The sequence below is a fragment of the Halichoerus grypus genome, chromosome 1 (assembly GCF_964656455.1).
Source record: "Halichoerus grypus chromosome 1, mHalGry1.hap1.1, whole genome shotgun sequence".
Classification (NCBI taxonomy): Eukaryota; Metazoa; Chordata; class Mammalia; order Carnivora; family Phocidae; genus Halichoerus; species Halichoerus grypus.
This window is the reverse complement of record NC_135712.1, coordinates 71,493,697-71,510,909: the sequence shown is the minus strand read 5'-3', so window position 1 is coordinate 71,510,909 and position 17,213 is coordinate 71,493,697. Positions and strand designations below refer to the sequence as shown.

Below are 17,213 nucleotides of genomic sequence, written 5' to 3'. Positions count from 1 at the left end.
GGAGCTTCTGTGAGATGACAAGGGTTCAGTGCCTGGAAAGCAGTTGGCCCTCAGTAAATATCAGTTGAATGCAAGACCCCCCAAAGTTATTTTCTTAAAAAAAAATCCCCATCATCTTCTCCCTTATCGATTCTCCCCTGCACAGACCCCAAGATGGTCCCCTACGTTAGCCTGACTCTGAGGACCTCCTGATGAGAAAGTAAATACTGCAAAGAAACTGCCTCTGAGAGACTCAAAAAATGCAAATGATTCCCCCTAAAGGAGTGCCCACTGCAGGATGGAGACACCTGGATTCAGGCCACCCTCCATAGGACTTTGCTACCAGCTTTCCCCTTCCAGAAACAGGATTGTTACCTTTAAACTGTGCACTGCTTCGTTTCTTTTCACAGAACTGTTCAAAGATCTCCAGACATAAGCTTGTAATTAAGACCCCACAAAAATCAATTCAGAATCTACTGTGAGCACAGCAGGTCAGCAACAAGTTTATTATTAGACTGGCAAGGTCACAGACTGGTGCATGGCTAAGTGTTTGGGCCAACTTTCCTCGACTTTCTCGCCACGGGCTTCTGCTGTCAAATTTCCCTTCTGGTGTTTGCATCCATTTGCTGTGGTTGGTTTGTCTTTATGGGGGGGGGTGGGGGGGATGGAGTGAGGAGGGGGAAGCAAAGCAAAGGAAGTAACACGGAGTGAATGCAGGTTCCCTTAGAGCCTCTCACAGTGACTCGGGGCAATTCACCTGATCTGTGATAGTCATTTTCTCGATGTCAATATCGTTAGAGGTCAGGATATCTTTTAGATAGGTCACCGTTTCTGGAGGGAGATAAGGGTTTCTCCCCAAGATCCAAACATGATCCATGTGAAAAAGCCAGACGATTGTGGTGCAGGAGTACACGAGGGCGTAGTTCTCGTAGTCGGTGGCCAGGACCCAGTATGGAGCCGATGGCATCACTGAGAACCAGAGGAGGGCGGAGTTAAGAGGGCCAGGGCAAGAGAACCTTCATCTCCAGGACGCTGGAAACCAGGGTCCTAGTTCTTCCACATGAGTGCTTCTTAACTCTGGCTTCATGTGGGAATCTTATGGGAGCTTTGAAAAATCCTAGGCCACCTCCCTCCAGGCCTGCCCAGATTCTGATGTGGAGATGGTTGGGACTCTTGAAGGCTCCCCCGTGATTCCAGTGTGCAGCCAGAGCTCAGAGCCATCATTCTGGATCCTCCCTCCCTGGGAGCAGGTTGGTCTGCAGAAGGTGATGGTAATGGGGGGTTCTGCTGGACCCCCTAGGCTAACAGGCTGCTCTTAGCACTAGTACAAATGGGGGTACCACTTAGGTAAGTGGAGTCAAGAATGCAAGGTCAGCGGCGCCTGGGCGGCTCAGTCAGTTAAGCGTCTGCCTTCGGCTCAGGTCATGATCCCAGGGTCCTGGGATCGAGTCCAGCATCGGGCTCCCCGCTCAGCGGGGAATCTGTTTCTCCCTCTGCCTGCAGCTCCCCCTGCTTGTGCTCTCTCTCTCTGACAAATAAATAAAATCTTAAGAAAAAAAGAGGATGTGAGGTCAGGGGCCCCAGGCTTTCCAACTCTGTGCTTCCCAGCTTCCTCTAGAACCTGCCTGGGGAAGGAATTAAGGACTAATGTTGATTTGTTTGTTTTTCTTTCTGTGTGACCTTCAAAAGTTCCTCTGTTCTTAAGAATATGGTAAATCACGTGGTAACAGGTTATAAACTCTTCCTCACAAGGGGCATATAAAGATTCATTGATTCACATCTGCATAGTATCAAAAGCTCAGCATTAAAGGGTCCTTATGAAAAGAGAGGGAGGATTTACCTTCTCCATCTGAATCCAGAAACTTCCTCTATGAACTTACCTCCACAGCCATGGTCCAAGGCAAGGAAAAGTCATAGCCCACCTTGTTAAAGTTAAGTGGAAAATGAACCCACATGGGAGAAAGCTGTGTGCTGAGCCCATAAGAACAAAAGATCTGGACATGTTATGCCGTCGTGTGTGGTTTGCTTTCCTGGGTTTCAAGCATCCCACCTCCTCCACTCAAAAATAATCCCTCTGTTTGCCAAGTCAAACCAGAACTCAACTCTTGTGAATGACCATGAGAAGCTGCACAAAGGAGGCTGAGTGTGAGAGGTCAGAGCTTGGCTGGGCATCAAGGACCCAGCTGGGCACGAAAATAACACAAGAGGGCTAGTCCAGATGACCACCCAACAAGGTCCCTCCTCTCTCTGACTTTCTACCTGTTTATAAATATGAAAACAGAAGGACTCCTGGTGGAAAGAAGCGTGTACAAGGCTATGGGGCCCACACTGAGTGCCGTTTCTGACTTACCTTTCTAGCCCTGTTGGTGCCGGCCTGCCGGGCTCACCCATGAGAGCTTGTATTCATCAGATATCTGCTATCTGTGAATTTCCACTGCTTTGTGTGTTCCCGGCAGGACCGAGAACTCTGCAGCCCTGAGTAGCCGGGGGGCAATATGTCTTCCAACCTCTTTTGGCAACGGCATCCTGCCCCACCTACACACAGCCAGGCGTTCACAGGCTGTCTTCCTCCCACAGGGTCTAGCCCTCAAGACACATTTACCCAGACATTTCCTCTCAGCAAAGAAAATTGCCCTGTCTCTTTATTAGGAAACTCTGACAACCTCCTACTGCTTATGGAAGACACTCCAACCCATGAACATGGCTTTTGAGGCTCTGCCCAGTCTTGTGCTCTGCATACCTGCCCATCCTCTGGGCTTCTCTCTGCAGGCCTTTCCTCCTGCCATTCCTGCACTTGGGACAGCCTTTCCCATCATGTCCCCCACACCCTGGAAGAGCCAGTGCAAACATCTGACCCCTCCACCAGAGTAAACCTCTTCCTCCTCTGCTTGCCCTGCCGGCAGCTCCTGCCTCTTCGAGCTCCTGTTCCGGGCTTCCTTCGGAAGGTCGTGCACATGATATTTGGCCTTGCTTCCCACCCCCATCCGTCAGGGGAGTTGGGAGTCCCAGGTTTTGGTCCCAAGTCGGCCTCTAATTAGTCCAGTGACCTTGCCTCCATCCTCTAGCTTTTCTGCACTTTGACTATCTTATTTGTGAAAATAAACAAGAGAAACTGACATGTACGAAGCCCCCTGCAGCTTACAGAGCCTGTGCCATCTCCTTTACCTCTACGCTACCGGGCACAGAGGTGACGTTAATTGCCCGTGGTCCCATGTGCGGGCACAACTCTTTTCATCTCCCAGCCTTCCTATCTTGGTGTATAAACTAAGAGCTTCCTCTCTGCCCCCCTGCAGGGCTTTGATGGGGGGTGGGAGGAGGGGTTCCTCTTGCAGCTGTGACTTCAGTGTCCGCCTCCTGGGTGGGGAGAGGGACCCTCGAGCAATGTGGGCATTAGGAAGTCTCACATTTCTGAGCTGGCTTCTCCCGTGTGTTGGTATCAACAGTAAAACGAATATTTGGTGCTTTCTCTGTTGCCTGGGTCCATTCCTCAGTTAGCCCAGAGCTCAGAGGGCAAATGCCCGGGATCAAATATCCCTCAGGGAACGCCACAGCGTGGCGAGAAAGTGGCAGACAGAGCCAGGGCTCAAAGTTACCTTCACTCTTGTCATCTCTTGCTTCCAAGCTTTTGCACATATCAATTGTTCTGCTAATAATACCACTACTAACTACTACTAAGTACTAATTTTTCGGGCCTCCATCCCCTCTGGGAAACATGACAGGATTGGGTCTCCTACTGCTCATGCCCTTGTGCTGTTGTCTGTGCTTCCTCTACTGAAGCATGGTAGTTTTATAGTAAACTGCCTGGGTACTTGTCAGTATCCACTGGGGTGTAAGCCCCTCGGGGACAAGGGCCAGCGCTGTCTGGCTCATCATCGCATCTTCGGTGCCTAGCCCCGAGCTTGGCAAGTAGCAGGTGCTCAACAAATAATTATGTATTAAGTCACTATGGGTGACACCCAGATGTGACAGGAGTGTTCCTGCCCAGGGCTCTGACTTACCATTCTAGGTAGAAAAGGCTCTAGCTTTCAGTTTGCATACCTCCTACCCCTGAAACCTCCTGAGGGTAGTGAATACTTACACCAGAAGAACTTAACTCCCAGCTTGGCAGGCTCCGTAAGGTTGGCCTGGGTGGCCTCACCTTCAATTTGGTTCACGGTTCCATCAGATCTGTAATGAGTTAAAACAAAACAAAACACCTTAACTCATTGGAAGCCAAAAATCAATGAAAGGCAAGATGTGTAACACTAAAGGACCAGGACACCAAGACTGTGATTGATGGTTAGGAAGGCTCTGTCCCGTTTCCTTTGTCACTGTCTCAGACCAAGTGGAGGAAGACGGCCTTGGAGTGATAAGAAGCAACAACTGAAATGCTCCAGGACCAGATAATATGTTAGGCCCTTGCCCGTTGGGCCTGTTTTTCGAGTCCTGCAAGGCCATTTCCTGCTCTCAGTCTCCAGAGGGGTGGGAGTAAAAGAGAAGAGAACAACAAACAAACAAAACAACCCAATACACTAAGAAGATTCGCTTCTTTAAAAATGAGAATGAACCAAAGGAAAAAAACAAGGACTGCTGTGATTACTAGAAGTCTGGAGATCTGCAAGCTTTCCCTGCTCTTGGGGCCTCGGGGACATCAGTCCCATAAAGGCGTTCATACGCCTGAGCTCTGAGACCCCTAGCCAGTCCTGAAAAGCTTCTGACTGAGTGCGGGAGGTTTTGACACAAGTCAGGTAAAACAGCAGCGAGGAAACATTTGTGATTCTCAGAGACTTAGTTAAATGTGAAGAAACGCACATCTTACACCGAATGCCACCTTACACATACAATTGGTCATTTCTTTCTTAGTGGTTTATAAAATGGTGGTGTGTCTTAAAAGTGATGGTCTTAGATTGGATGAAGTACTTTCACTCTTTTGAAGGGAGCTGACTCCATTTCCGAGTGACGTGCTACGACCCCGGGGACCTCGGGGACAGGGAAAAGGCCTAGGGATGCACCGAAGGAGGGTGCTCACACATCACAGTGCTCTTCCGAGGAAGCTGACGGAGGACCAGCCCATTCACCACTCCTCAAGGGGCAAACTAAAACTAGAGCAATTGCGTGTGTTAGAAAGTCGGTAAGCTATGGTGACTGGCGATCGATGTCCCAGAAACCAGACAATAAGCAACAGGTAAGGACGGATGGCAAATGTACTCTGATGCTGCTGGATGCAGAGTCTGTCATCAAGTAGGGCTGGAGACCAGGCCCTGCGTTGTCCCCTGGAACTCAGCTGGGAAGACAGGAGGATGGTCCCTTTTCATTTGCATACAGTTGCTTAGCAACAAACCAGACTCTTCTCAACAGACTTTCCCCCCTTCCTTCATCATTTATGTTTTGTCCAGAACAGTTTTCAAAACACCAGTCTCTGATCATAAACTCACAGTTTGTTCATGGAAAAACTACACTTGTATTTTCAAGGGTAGCTCCAGATTAACGGAATAGGCTGTGTTTATTAAATGATTACTCCACACCAAACACTAAGTGATTCACACGTGTTACCTCATCCAACGCTCACAAAGCCCTGTGGAGGGAGGTTCTATGATTATTTCCATTTTACAGAGAGGAAACAGAGGCTCAGAGAATGATCCTAACTCACGGAAGATCACGTCGTTAGTATGTGACAACCAGGGTTTGCAACGGGGCAGCCTAACTCCCAAGCCCGAGCCCTTCAGCTCCCAGCCCGGTGCCAACTGCTCTGGCTCTCAAATCCCTGACCCTGGCGAAGAGCAGCTTGCTGAGACTCTGCGCTGTGTCTCCGCCCACCCTGCAGTATCCGGAAAGGAAAACCACACCCCTCCCCGAACTAGCAAACCTTTCTCCGTGTGCCCTTGTATTTTAAACAGACGTGACCCTACATGCGGAGCAACCTAATACTCGGGACACAGTTCAAGAGGACTCCTGGCCAGCTCCACAGGACAGTCCAAAGACTCTCATGGGTTTTGGGATCTGTGTCATTGTCTGGCTCTTGGCCACAGAATGGGACAAAATATTTGAAATGAGGTCATCGCAACTTTAGGTGGGTGCCTGCATCCCAATCCTTGTAGCCCTTCCTGGGCTCTAAAATAAGCTGGTTTTCTCTTTATAGGCCCTTAAGATTTTTACTTTGTTTCTGTGATGTATGCAGGGCCAGGGAGTCACCCCACTGTGTCTTGGCTCACAGGAAGCTTAGTGGGTAAGAGGATGGCCACACAAAGCGTCTCTGAGCCTGAGTAAATTCCAGGCTGGGGTGTGGTTGTTTTCTTGGAGTTGAACACAGTTCTCAGATCCTGTAGGGAACAGGAAGGACAACCCCTCATCCCCAGCCTTCCTTTCATGTGTCCTCTGTCCTCTTCCGCATTTCACTTCTCCCCGGGCTTGAATCTCAGCGTTGTTGCTTATAAGCTGTGTGGCCCTTGGGCACATTACCTCTCTGTACCTCAGTTTTTCTCATCTAGAAAAGTGGGGTTAATAATAGTCCCTACCTCAGGGTCGCTGTGGGGATTAAATGAATACGTATATTCATTTACATGTACATACATAGAGGTCCACACGTGTATACATACACATACAGAATAGTGCCTTGCACATAGGAAATGCTTAATATTTGTTACTATCATTTATTGTTGCTCTTATCTTTGTTGATGGAAGGTTGCTAGGAGCACTTTCTGGGGCTTTTTTAAAGTTTATGTGTGCTTTCTAAAGTATGAATTTTTGTATCAAATAGAAATCCATTAGAAGCCGTCAGTAATAGAAAAGTAGACTTCTACAGCCTATCCTGTTCACATAAACTAGAGTGGGACTATGTCTGTAATAGTTAAAGCTGCCTGGAGATAGAATAAATTGTCATGGAAGGCGATGAGCAACCATCAGTTCCTGGAAGGATTCAAGCAGAGCTGGATGTCCTCTGTCAGTAGATAATGTACAAGGGCTTCTCTCTTGGTTTGGAGATCAGATGAGAAGGTCGCCCCTGTCCTTTGCTATGAGAGTATCTATTTCGCAATGAGAGCAGGAACCCCGCAGTTTGGATTCCTGTTGAGTCCCTAGTGCCTTTCACAGGGAGTACACATACAACAGGTACATAATACAAGGAGTACACAATACAGTAAGTACACAATACAGTAAGATGCTCAGCAAGTGGTCTTGCAAATAAATGAGTGGCTTCTAGTCCCCACGATTCCGCCTGCCAAAAGTTTTCATCTCCGGACCTGCTGTGAGCAGCAGTGCAGACCCAGCCACATCGGCATCCCCCCTGAACCAGACTGCAAGGACACCCGGTCATCCCAGGACAGCTATCTGCAGGCTGGCTCCAGGGCTGTGTTGCTTTTGAAACCACAGCCACTCACCTCAACTCCTGGTTTACCACTTTGATGTTTCCGTTTTCCATTAGCGAGTAGTTGGCTTGGATGCAACTTCCCTTCTCAAAGCTCACTGGGATCTTCTCAATTTCGTACCATCGTCCAAGATACTGCAGAGATAACAATAAGCAGAGAAAACCCTGTGGCTCTCTGGGGACCTGCAAACTCTTCCCTATTGTTGTCTTTTAGAGCAGAGCCCTTTCCCGGGGAAACCAAGCAAAATGGGCTGCAATGTTCACACCAACTGAGCAAGATATTGATTCAAAGGAGAGTAAGTGAATCGGATGTGCAGGCATTGGTCGAATGCCACATCTTATTCCTAAAGTGCTCTTTATTTAGATATGCTGTCGGTTGCCCCTCCAGCCAAAATCTATGTGAAATTCTAGACTCTGTAAAAGAGAGGGAGCAGTCCAGGTGATGTAAGGTGCCACCTCAAATATTTTGTGATTCTACGAGGCATCTTTGAATTGTGTGCAAAGTCAGATATGTTCACTGTGGGGGACTGGGACTCCAGAGTTGGTTGAATTCTCCTCATATGATGCCGGACAGGGAGCTGGTCACAAAGGCTTTTGGCAGGTGATCAGGAGTTAGAAGACTGGTATCATTCTTCCACTGGGAGCTTGGTCTCAGTTCATAACTTCGTGCACAGAGTCAGCCTTAAAGGAAGTGTGCAACGGAGTGGGTGAGGGTGAGGGGAGACAGGTGTTTTCATGCTTCCATGCATTGCCTTGCATGGAGACTACTCCAATTTACAACCTTCATGGGGGGTAATCTGGCAATTATCTAGCAAAGCTGAAAATGCATATAGTGCGTATATGAGGTTATTTGTTGTGGTACTATATGTAAGAACTGGACAGGAAACTAGAGTCTAAGTGAGCATTAGTAGGGGACCTGAGTCCATAAATGATGGCACATTCATACAATGGAATGTTATACACCCTCTCTTAAAGGAGTCATATGCAATTATCTCCAAGATACATTCAATAGAAAAAGAGCTGGGTGAAAAACGGAGTATATGGAAAAATGGGGGGAAAGGTTATTATATTCATTTTCTCTTGCTGCTATAACAAATTACCACAAGCTTACAACACAAATTTATGGTCTCACAGTTCTGTTCATCACAGTTCCGTACATCAAGTGAGCTTGGTTAAAATCAAGGTGTTGGCAGGGCTGTGTTCCTTTCTAGAGGCTCTAGAGAACTCTGTCTTTTTGCCTTGTCCAAGTTCTAGAGGCCACCCACATTCCTTGGTTGGTGAACCCCTTCCTCCCTGTTCAGAGCCAGCAAAAGCGGGAGAGATCCTTCTCACATTGCACCTCTCTGACTCTTGTTCCATCATCACGCCTCTCTGACCACAGCTAGGGAAGGTTCTCTGCCTTCAGTGATTAGACTGGGCCCACTGGATAATCTGGGCCACTCTTGCCATCTCCAAGTTTATAACTTTCATCACATCGGCAAAATCCCCCTTCCCGTGGAAAGTAGCATATTCACAGGTTCCAGGGATCAGGGTGTGTACATCGTTCTGCCTACTCCATTTATATATGTATTTGCGGACGTATACATTATCTCCCAAAAGATACACAATGAACTGTTTTTACTGGCTGCTACTAGGGAGGGAAACTGAGGTAGTAAGGAAACAGGGGTAGGAGAAAAACTTTTCATCGAATGTTCTTTGGTACATTTAGAATTTTGAACCATGTGGATATATTTACTTAGTCAAAATATTAATTCAAAGTATTTTAGAAATTTAAAAATGTATTATTCAACAAAGGAAAATCAGAGATGCCCTCACCTTCAAAAAAGTCAGACTTTGAACTGAGAGTGTACTGCAAACAGGGGGCAGTATTGCTCCAGTCACATGGCTGTTTGCTCAAATATATACCCACGTTTATGACATAAAGTTCCACTCATTTATTAAAGCATATCTTTCAATTAAAACCACTGAAATTAACATTCATTTAAAGCACCCAAAAATAAGGTTAGAGGTCATTTGGTTTCCTAGGCATCCTCAAAAAAAGCTCCATTTTATACAGATCATTTAAAATAGTTCTATTATTGTTAAGGTGACTTTAGTGCTCCACAATTAAAACTGAGGAAGCATGACTTTCCAGAAAAGAGGAAACTCAGAGGTGAAAGATTGCTTTTCATGTCATGCTCCCTCATAATTTTATAATATTTTTGTGAAAGCCCTTTCATGGTTTTGGGTCTGTTTCTCTATCCACATAAGGAGAATGCAACGTGTAAAAAGAATCCTGGAGGGGCGCCTGGGGTGGCTTAGCCGGTTGGGCTTCCGACTCTTGATTTTGGCTCAGATCATGATCTTGGGGTTGTGGGATTGAACCCGGATTGTGGAGCCTGCTTGGGATCTTCTCCCTTTCCCTCTGCCCCTCCCTGCTTGTGCGCACACGTGCGCTCTCTCTCTCTCTCAAAAAAAAAAAAAAAAAAAAAAGGAAAGAAAGAAAAAAAAGGAAAAGAAAAAAGAATCCTGGAAAGGAAGAAGTAAAACTCTCTTTATTTGCAGACAACATGATTTTGTAATAGAAAATCCTAAGGAATCGACACACACAAAAACTATTAGAACTAATAAATGAAATCAGCTAGGTTAAATGATACAAGATCAATATACAGAAATCAAATAGCTTTCTACACTTACAATGAGCACTGTAAATTATGAAAATTCCATTTACAATAACATCAAAAGAATAAAATACTTATGAATAAATTTAACCAAAAAACGCAAAACTTATACTCTGAAAAATACAAAACGTTGTTGAAAGAAATTAAAGAAGACCCAAGAGTAAATGGAAAGATAACCTATGTTCATGGATTAGAAGGCTTAAAATTATTAAGATGACAATATTCTCCAGACTGATCTAGATTCAGTGCAGTATTTATAAAAGAGAAATACAAACAACTCTGCTTCTTTGCAGAAGTTGACAGATCCTAAAAGTCGTATGGAAATGCAAAGGACCCAGAAGAGTCAGAAGAACAAAATTGGAGGCCTCAAATATTCTAATTTCAAAACTTACTACAAAGCTACAGTAATCAATACTGTATAGCACTGGCATAAGGATAGACGTATAGAACAATAGAACAGAATTGAGAGTCCAAAAAAACTCTTACATATATATGGCCGATTGATTTTCAATAAAGATGCCAAGATTATTCGATGGGGAAAGAATAGTCTTTCCAACAAAGAGTTCTGGGACAACTGAATATCCAATATCAAAGTTTCACATCAATAAAGTGGAAAGACAATCCACAGGATGTGGGAAATATTTGCACATCCTATATCTGATAAGAGACTTGTATCTAAACATATAAAGAACTCTCAGCTCAATAATTAAAAGATAAATAACCCAAGTAAAAGATGGGCAAAGGACTCAGACATTTCTCCAAAGAAGATAGACAAATGGACAATAAACACATGAAAAGATGCTCAACGTCATTAACCATCAGAGAAATGCAAATCAAGACCACAATGAGATACCACTTCATGCCCACTAAAATTTTAAGGACTATAATCAAAAAAGATGGCAATAACAAGTGTGGGCAAAGATATGGAGAAATCGGTGTGAGACACTGCTGGTGGGACTGTAAAATGGTGATGCAGTTCTTTTGGAAAACAGTCTGGCAGTTTCTCAAAAAGTTAACGTGGAGCTACCATATGACCTAGCAATTCTCCTCCTAGGTATATGCCCAGGAGAACTGAAAATACACGTCCACAAAAAAACTCCCACAAAAATAAACACACAAAAACCGTGTACATGAATGCTTATAGCAGCATTATTCCTGATAGTTGAAAGTGTAAACAACCCAAATGATGAACAGATAAATAACATGTGGCATCATCCATGCAATAGAATATTATTTGCCAATGAAAAGAAATGAAGTACGGATACATAGTACACTATGGATGAGCCTTGAAAATACTATGCTGAGTAAAAGAAGTCAGTCACAAAAGACCACACATTGTATGATTCCACGTCTATGAAATGTCCAGAATAGGCAAATTCATAGAGACAGGTTGCCTGGGGCAGGGAGGGGCAAGGGGGAAATGGAGAGTGACTGTTTATGTGTAGGGATGATGAAAATACTCTAAAATTGATTGTGGTGATGGTTTCATAACTCTGTGATTATACAAAAAAAACATTAAAACATTGAAAGTGAACTTTAAAACAGGTGAATGATATGGTATATGAATTATATTTCAATAAAACTTTTTTAAACATCCCGCTTTATTCTTCAAAAGACTTTTGTAAATATAGATCAATTATAATTTTCAAAGTGTCTTGGGATTTTTTACCCCCAAATTGAAATATAATTCAAATTCCCTGGATTTTTTCTGGAAAGTCTCCTGTGGCTTAGCAGGGTTACCTCAATAAAGGGACCAGCCCGTAATAGTTTTGGAGTAAGTCAATGTAAACTGTACTGTGTGTCTCCTTCCTCCCTCCCCTGTGTGACTCTCTATTGATGGTGCTTCTTCCCCACAGCCCGCGGGCTCTGAGCTCTCTTCCCTCACTCCTCTACCTACTCCATCCCCTGAGAGGTCCCAACACTCATTCACACTGAGGAGGGAGTGACTGGTAACAATTTTAATGTTATCCATCATGAGTACAGCCTCTTAAAAAAGATCCAAACTTTCCGCTAAGGAGAAAATGTCTTAAGAGGGAGATCCTAGGCATGAGTTCGCAGCAACGGAAGCCATTTCGTGTTACCCAGTCGCTGCCTCGGCAGTTCCCTGCGTGTATATATGTACACATATGCCCAGTAAGGCTGGGCCTGATCCCACAAAGAAAAACCACATATGGGGGATCTGGTTATATTGATATCTTTTTAGCGCAGGGAACAAAAAAGCCTCTTGGGGGAGTTCTAGGTTCTAGTCTTCTTCTAGGCCCTGCGTGAGGAACCCGTGGGTGTCCTGCCCAGTGGCGAAGCCTGGTTTTGAATCCCACTCTGCAGTGATTAGCCCGGTGACCTGGGTCGGTGATGAGCTGTCTGACATTGAGTTTCTTCATCCGTAGAATGCGGATAATAGCTCCAGAACAGCTGCGGCCCATGAACTGCCCCATGTCCTCTCAGCCTAGCTGGGTTCACCTCGGCCACCGTGGACAAGTCCCACACACCGCCAGCTACCCACCTGGGGCCCACGCCTCCCCCTCTGCCGGAAGGCCTCGCCAGCACCACGGGAATACCCACAGCCCGCTCACATCCCTCCGTGCGACAATCTGAGGAGCATTCTACACATTTCCTCAGAGGATCCCCAGCAGGACGGAACCCTGTTGTTAACAGTGTAACTGTCGAGAAATGCATCCTTTATTGCTGTCCTGCTTCTCTGTCCCTTCCCCACGTGCCCACGGTGCTTCCTGGGGTCATCTTCCCCAAACCCTCTGCTCCCCAGTTCTTGCCTCAGAGTCTGCTTTGGGGGATCCCCCCATAGGATAAGTACCTACCCCAAGGCTTGCTGTGGGACTCAAAGCAGAATACTCACACTGAAGCCTAGAGGATGGTTATTCAAACCAATAGGAGGTTAGCCTTTTACCGTACCTTATTCACATCAAAATCCTTCTGCACTGGAGGGCTCGGGCATTTCCCAAGGTGGAAGGCTTGTCCGTCCACAGCACTGAAGAGGCCGACCAGCACGGAAAGCAGCAGCTCCCTCACCATCTTGGGGCTGAGGATGGGACCTGGAGTTCGGAGAAACAAAGCAGCTCCGGTCGTTCTGGGCCTCCCGAGGACACGCAGTCACCAGGGGATAATTTCTGGGGACCTCTTTGGGGACCTTCCCCTGAGCCTTTTGCAACAGTCACCCTGCAGGGTCACCTGAGTCAATGGCGCTGTGAGCCCTTCCGCCCCCGGGAGCCTCTCCAGACCTTTTGTCCCTCCAGGAGAGCACACTCTGCCTGGGGTTGGAGCTCGTTGGATTTATTTTGCAACTGCTCCCTCCCAAGTATGCATTTTTCAAGGATGGACACTCCCAGAACCTGGCAGTGTCAGGCACAGTCCAGACTTGTCGACGGAGAGAAACAGTGTGGGGTGGGGGTAGGCAAAGGGGGGGGGGGTGGAAGCTGTTGAGTGAACCATGCGAGAGAAAAAAGATGAACGTAAATCGTGCATGACATTTAGTGTCTTATGAGAGTCGTAAGAGAAATGCCTCCCTGATCCACACCCCACGCCCCTACCCCATCTTGGGGGGCTGTTTACCAACTCAGGAGTAAGCCTGAGACCTGAACAGGCAGCCGCGTGCTGGGAACCCCACGGTCACCCCGAATGGGTTTGAATGCGGGCTTCGCCACATACTAAGTATAACTGTGTCCAGTTCACACTTTAGCTTCCTGGTCTATTAAGTGGGAATAACAATCATACCAAGCTCATGAAGTTTTGAGAGAATTAAATGAGATGCTACGGAGAGAGCATTTAGGGTGGTGTGTGACACAGAGAAAATGCTTCATAAATGCTACTTATTGTTAGCATGAAAAGCAGAAACAAATAGTTATTTCCTGAATTTCTCTTTGGACCTCTGTTGGGGATATCTTCCATAGATGTGCATTTATTATTATTTTTTTTTAGTTGAATAGACAGGGACACGGATGTGCATTTAGCTAGAGGCGGGCCAGCAGCTGGCAATGGGCATTTTGGCCCAAGCGCCCTTCCCTGCCTCTTGCCCTGACTGTTCTCTTCCGTGTGACTCCTTGACTGTGGCTCCACAAGGAGCTATTTCCAGCTCTTTGCCTTTCTCCCTGCAAAGGAGAGGACTGAATCAATGCAAGCAAAATGTTCTCAGATCTGAGCATTTAAAAGGATGTGTCATAACAGGAATAATTATAACCACTTTATTATGGTTAAACCTCCAAATAACCTTTAATAATCAATAGCTTTTCTTCTGGAGGTTTCGTTGCTCCGTTTTCAAAGGAACAGTTACATAATGAGTAAAGCTGCCAGCCGGGGATGGTGGTGGCGGGGTGGTGGTTGAGTCTCCGTTGAGCAAGCCAAGTCGGTGGTAGGACTCCACCTTCTCCGAGAATCCATCTCCCATCAGCTCCTACCACCACGTAAACAACACCTGTCTTTTAACCTTTTGGGAGATGATGGAATTGCCTGAACTGACACAAATTTGCATCCATCTCCAAGAAATTCTTAGAACCACGGAGCTCTACTCTTGGCCCTCAGTAGGCTCCAAGCTCAGTGCCCTGCCCAGAAGATCTAACCTCAAAGGATGGTCACACATTATGCACATTCTACAGGGTCCCCCAAACTGGCAGGACTTGAGAGGTCCTTTACCCACCCTCCAAGCCCCCTACACATGGGAAGCTGAGTGCCAGAAGGGGCAGAGAGCTGGGACTCGGGGGCCGTTGCCAACGGTCCGTCCTGCAGCGACCTTGAATCCTGCTGCCTTCTGTACACCGCCTTTGGTGGCTTTCCATAAACACCTCCCTCTGCAACCTTGATGAGCCTCATTTCACCAAGTGACAGTTACACCAAAAGCCAGTTCCCTGTCTTACTCTGACAAATATTAAAAAATGTTCTATTGTGGGCTGAAACATGTGCTTTAGCTCTGTAGGAGGATTTCAGAGCTAATTCTTACCCTTGCTCGCATCTTTTCCAAAGATGCTTCTTTCTTGCCGTAGTTTTATTCCTATGGTTAAAACTTTTTGTAGAGAGAAAGGGTTGATGGCATCCATAGTTTCTTTTCCAGGCCCCTCCCATTCTAGTTCACTCCACACTTCTTGAGCACCTTCAGAAGGGGAGGCAGGAGGGAGAGGGCTTGGAGACAAGAGGAGCAAAGTAAAGCCATTTCGGCTTTAGGCTGACCCTTTAACCTAAGAGTCGGCAGGTCGTAAAAGAGTTAACAAGATCCGACTCACGGAAGACCACAAGACCCCTCCGGCAGTAAAAGCCACAAAGGTCTGACATTCTTAAAATTGCTCCCTGCAGGTAATTTCATGATCCTAAAACAATGGAAAAACACACCACCCAATGTAAATGATAAACCCAAAGTTAAAGAGTGAGCCCCTCCCTATATGGTTAGCTAATTTGAAAAAACGTATAAAATCCTTTATTAGAGGCAAAGGGGTGTCCTCTTCCTCAATTGGAAGGAGAGACCGCTACTTTGTGAGGTAGCTGCTTTCTTCTATACTTAATAAATCTTTGTCCCTTTCTCTCAATGGCTTGCTCTTGAATTCTTCCCCGTGCAAGGCCAAGAACCCTCTTGGCGATGGGCCTGAGGCCCTCCCTCTGGGGCCTCGGCCCCATCCCGCATCAGAGGTTAAGTCACATTATTAACATATACCTGTGAACTTGGCTATGTGTGACCTGTATGTTTGCATTCATCTTCTAATACTAATAGGAAGACTGTCTTAATGAGGGGAGTTTACATATTTTAAAAATAAATATAATTTAAATGCTCTTTTAACTGAATATTAAATTATTTCATAATAATTCCACTAAGGTTATGGTGCACCCACCCTGGGCCAGCACTGACTCTGTGAACTGATACCTCTTGAGTATACTCACACTCACTGAACTTCCCCACGGAGAAGCCCTGGCCTCAGTGTGTTGAGTGGACCCCACACTGTATTGCCACCATACCCTACCTGTTAGGGTCCTGCATTGACATTCTCTTTGCCCTCAATGCTGTTAATGAGCCCAGGTTACTTCCTGCGAAGCTCTGAAGCCAGAGCTCACTCACACCAGGTCTCCTCGGAGCCTGTTCTCTTAACACCTGAGTATTAGTGAGGACACACATAGTCCCTGCTTTCAAAGAGCTGCCGATCATTAAGGACTAGATTTTTAGATTTCACGTAATAAAACAAAATACATTTCCACGAGTAAATGGGTCTAAAAAACCCATTTAGCTATTGAATCTAACAAGAAAATATGTCTTCTGAAGAAAACAGGTTTGTACCATATTGTTAAATGCATTTCCTATTCACAGGATTAATTCTAGCTCACTTTTCAGTTAATTTTACTGTAGCGCACCGGTGGATGACAACTCCCTGAGAACTCATCTAGTCCAGTATTTTTGTAGGGAAGATTTTCTTATTGTCTATATAGCATGGAAGAGGGTGCCCTGTGCAAGCAGAAGACTTGGAGATGAGTCAACATGGGGTTGGCACCCCAGTCTGGTATCTGTTGGCAGTCTTCTCTTAGACTTGTTGTTTGGGATAGCGGAACCTCAGCTGCTCATCTGAAAATGGCGTGAATAGTATCTACCTTGTAAGGGTGCTTGAGGAAAAATGAGACCAAATTTGCCAAGCAGCTGGTACAAACCCTCCATCCTGTTAGTTACTATTTTTAGCCGAAAAGGGGGCAGTGAAAAGCCAAGACTGCCTCTAGTTCAAGCATCATTCATCATAAATGAAAATTAAAACCACAGTACGTACCTTTTTTGTCAAGATGAAGGCAGTTTCCACATGCAAACTCGTCCAATTTAGGATTCGTTCTCTTGTTGACTGGCTTCTCCCAAGCTATTTTATAAGCTTCATAGGGTCAGTGATGTTTACTTTTAATGCCTGCCACACCCCCTCCAGCTCAGGAAGGCTGGCCTAAAAGCTTAGCTCTGTACCAAACACAGAGATGGGATGTTTTGTCCGTTTCCCTCCCCCAATTTCCTTCACAGCTGCTCCCTGCAAAAGAAACAATGAGATACTGTGTGTGTGTGGATGTGAGAGAGAGAAAAAGACAAAGTGCATTTCTTTCAAAACATCTTTTTTGCTCTGTGGGTTTTCTAATTTAATTTTCTCAGTCAGAATGCACTTTTAAGTTCCAGCAAGATGAGTTGCAACATGTTTTCGAGCATCTGGTATTTATTTTTCATTTTTGTGTAAATGAAAAATCAACAATCTCATTTCCTGACACGGAGCATGAAT

At 45.7% G+C, this 17,213-nt stretch overlaps 1 protein-coding gene across 2 annotated transcripts; it reads right to left on the bottom strand.

Moving 5' to 3' along the window:
• Nucleotides 1-444: 444 nt before the first annotated feature.
• On the bottom strand, nt 445-16,892 carry APOD (apolipoprotein D). Of its 2 annotated transcripts, none has more exons than XM_036080817.2 (5): nt 16,728-16,892; nt 12,892-13,031; nt 7,335-7,456; nt 4,058-4,146; nt 445-948 (listed from the first exon to the last, which is right to left on the bottom strand). In XM_036080817.2, the coding sequence occupies exons 2-5, from the start codon at nt 13,009-13,011 to the stop codon at nt 713-715; spliced, it is 567 nt and encodes a 188-aa protein (XP_035936710.1). In that variant the 5' UTR covers nt 13,012-13,031; nt 16,728-16,892; the 3' UTR covers nt 445-712. The 2 variants fall into 2 exon arrangements, with proteins under 2 accessions (XP_035936710.1, XP_077923796.1); XM_078067670.1 differs by lacking the exon at nt 16,728-16,892 and adding an exon at nt 13,168-13,261.
• Nucleotides 16,893-17,213: the final 321 nt, after the last annotated feature.

What these genes read in the sequence shown, in the direction of transcription:
- APOD (XM_036080817.2), bottom strand. Translation starts at nt 13,011, where the DNA reads ATGGTGAGGGAGCTGCTGCTTTCCGTGCTGGTCGGCCTCTTCAGTGCT. An exon ending in GTGGTAAACCAGGAGTTGAG is followed by an intron (nt 4,147 to 7,334) that starts GTGAGTGGCTGT and finishes AACTCATTACAG; the next exon opens with ATCTGATGGAACCGTGAACC. An exon ending in GGGAGTTAAGTTCTTCTGGT is followed by an intron (nt 949 to 4,057) that starts GTAAGTATTCAC and finishes TCTGGTTCTCAG; the next exon opens with TGATGCCATCGGCTCCATAC.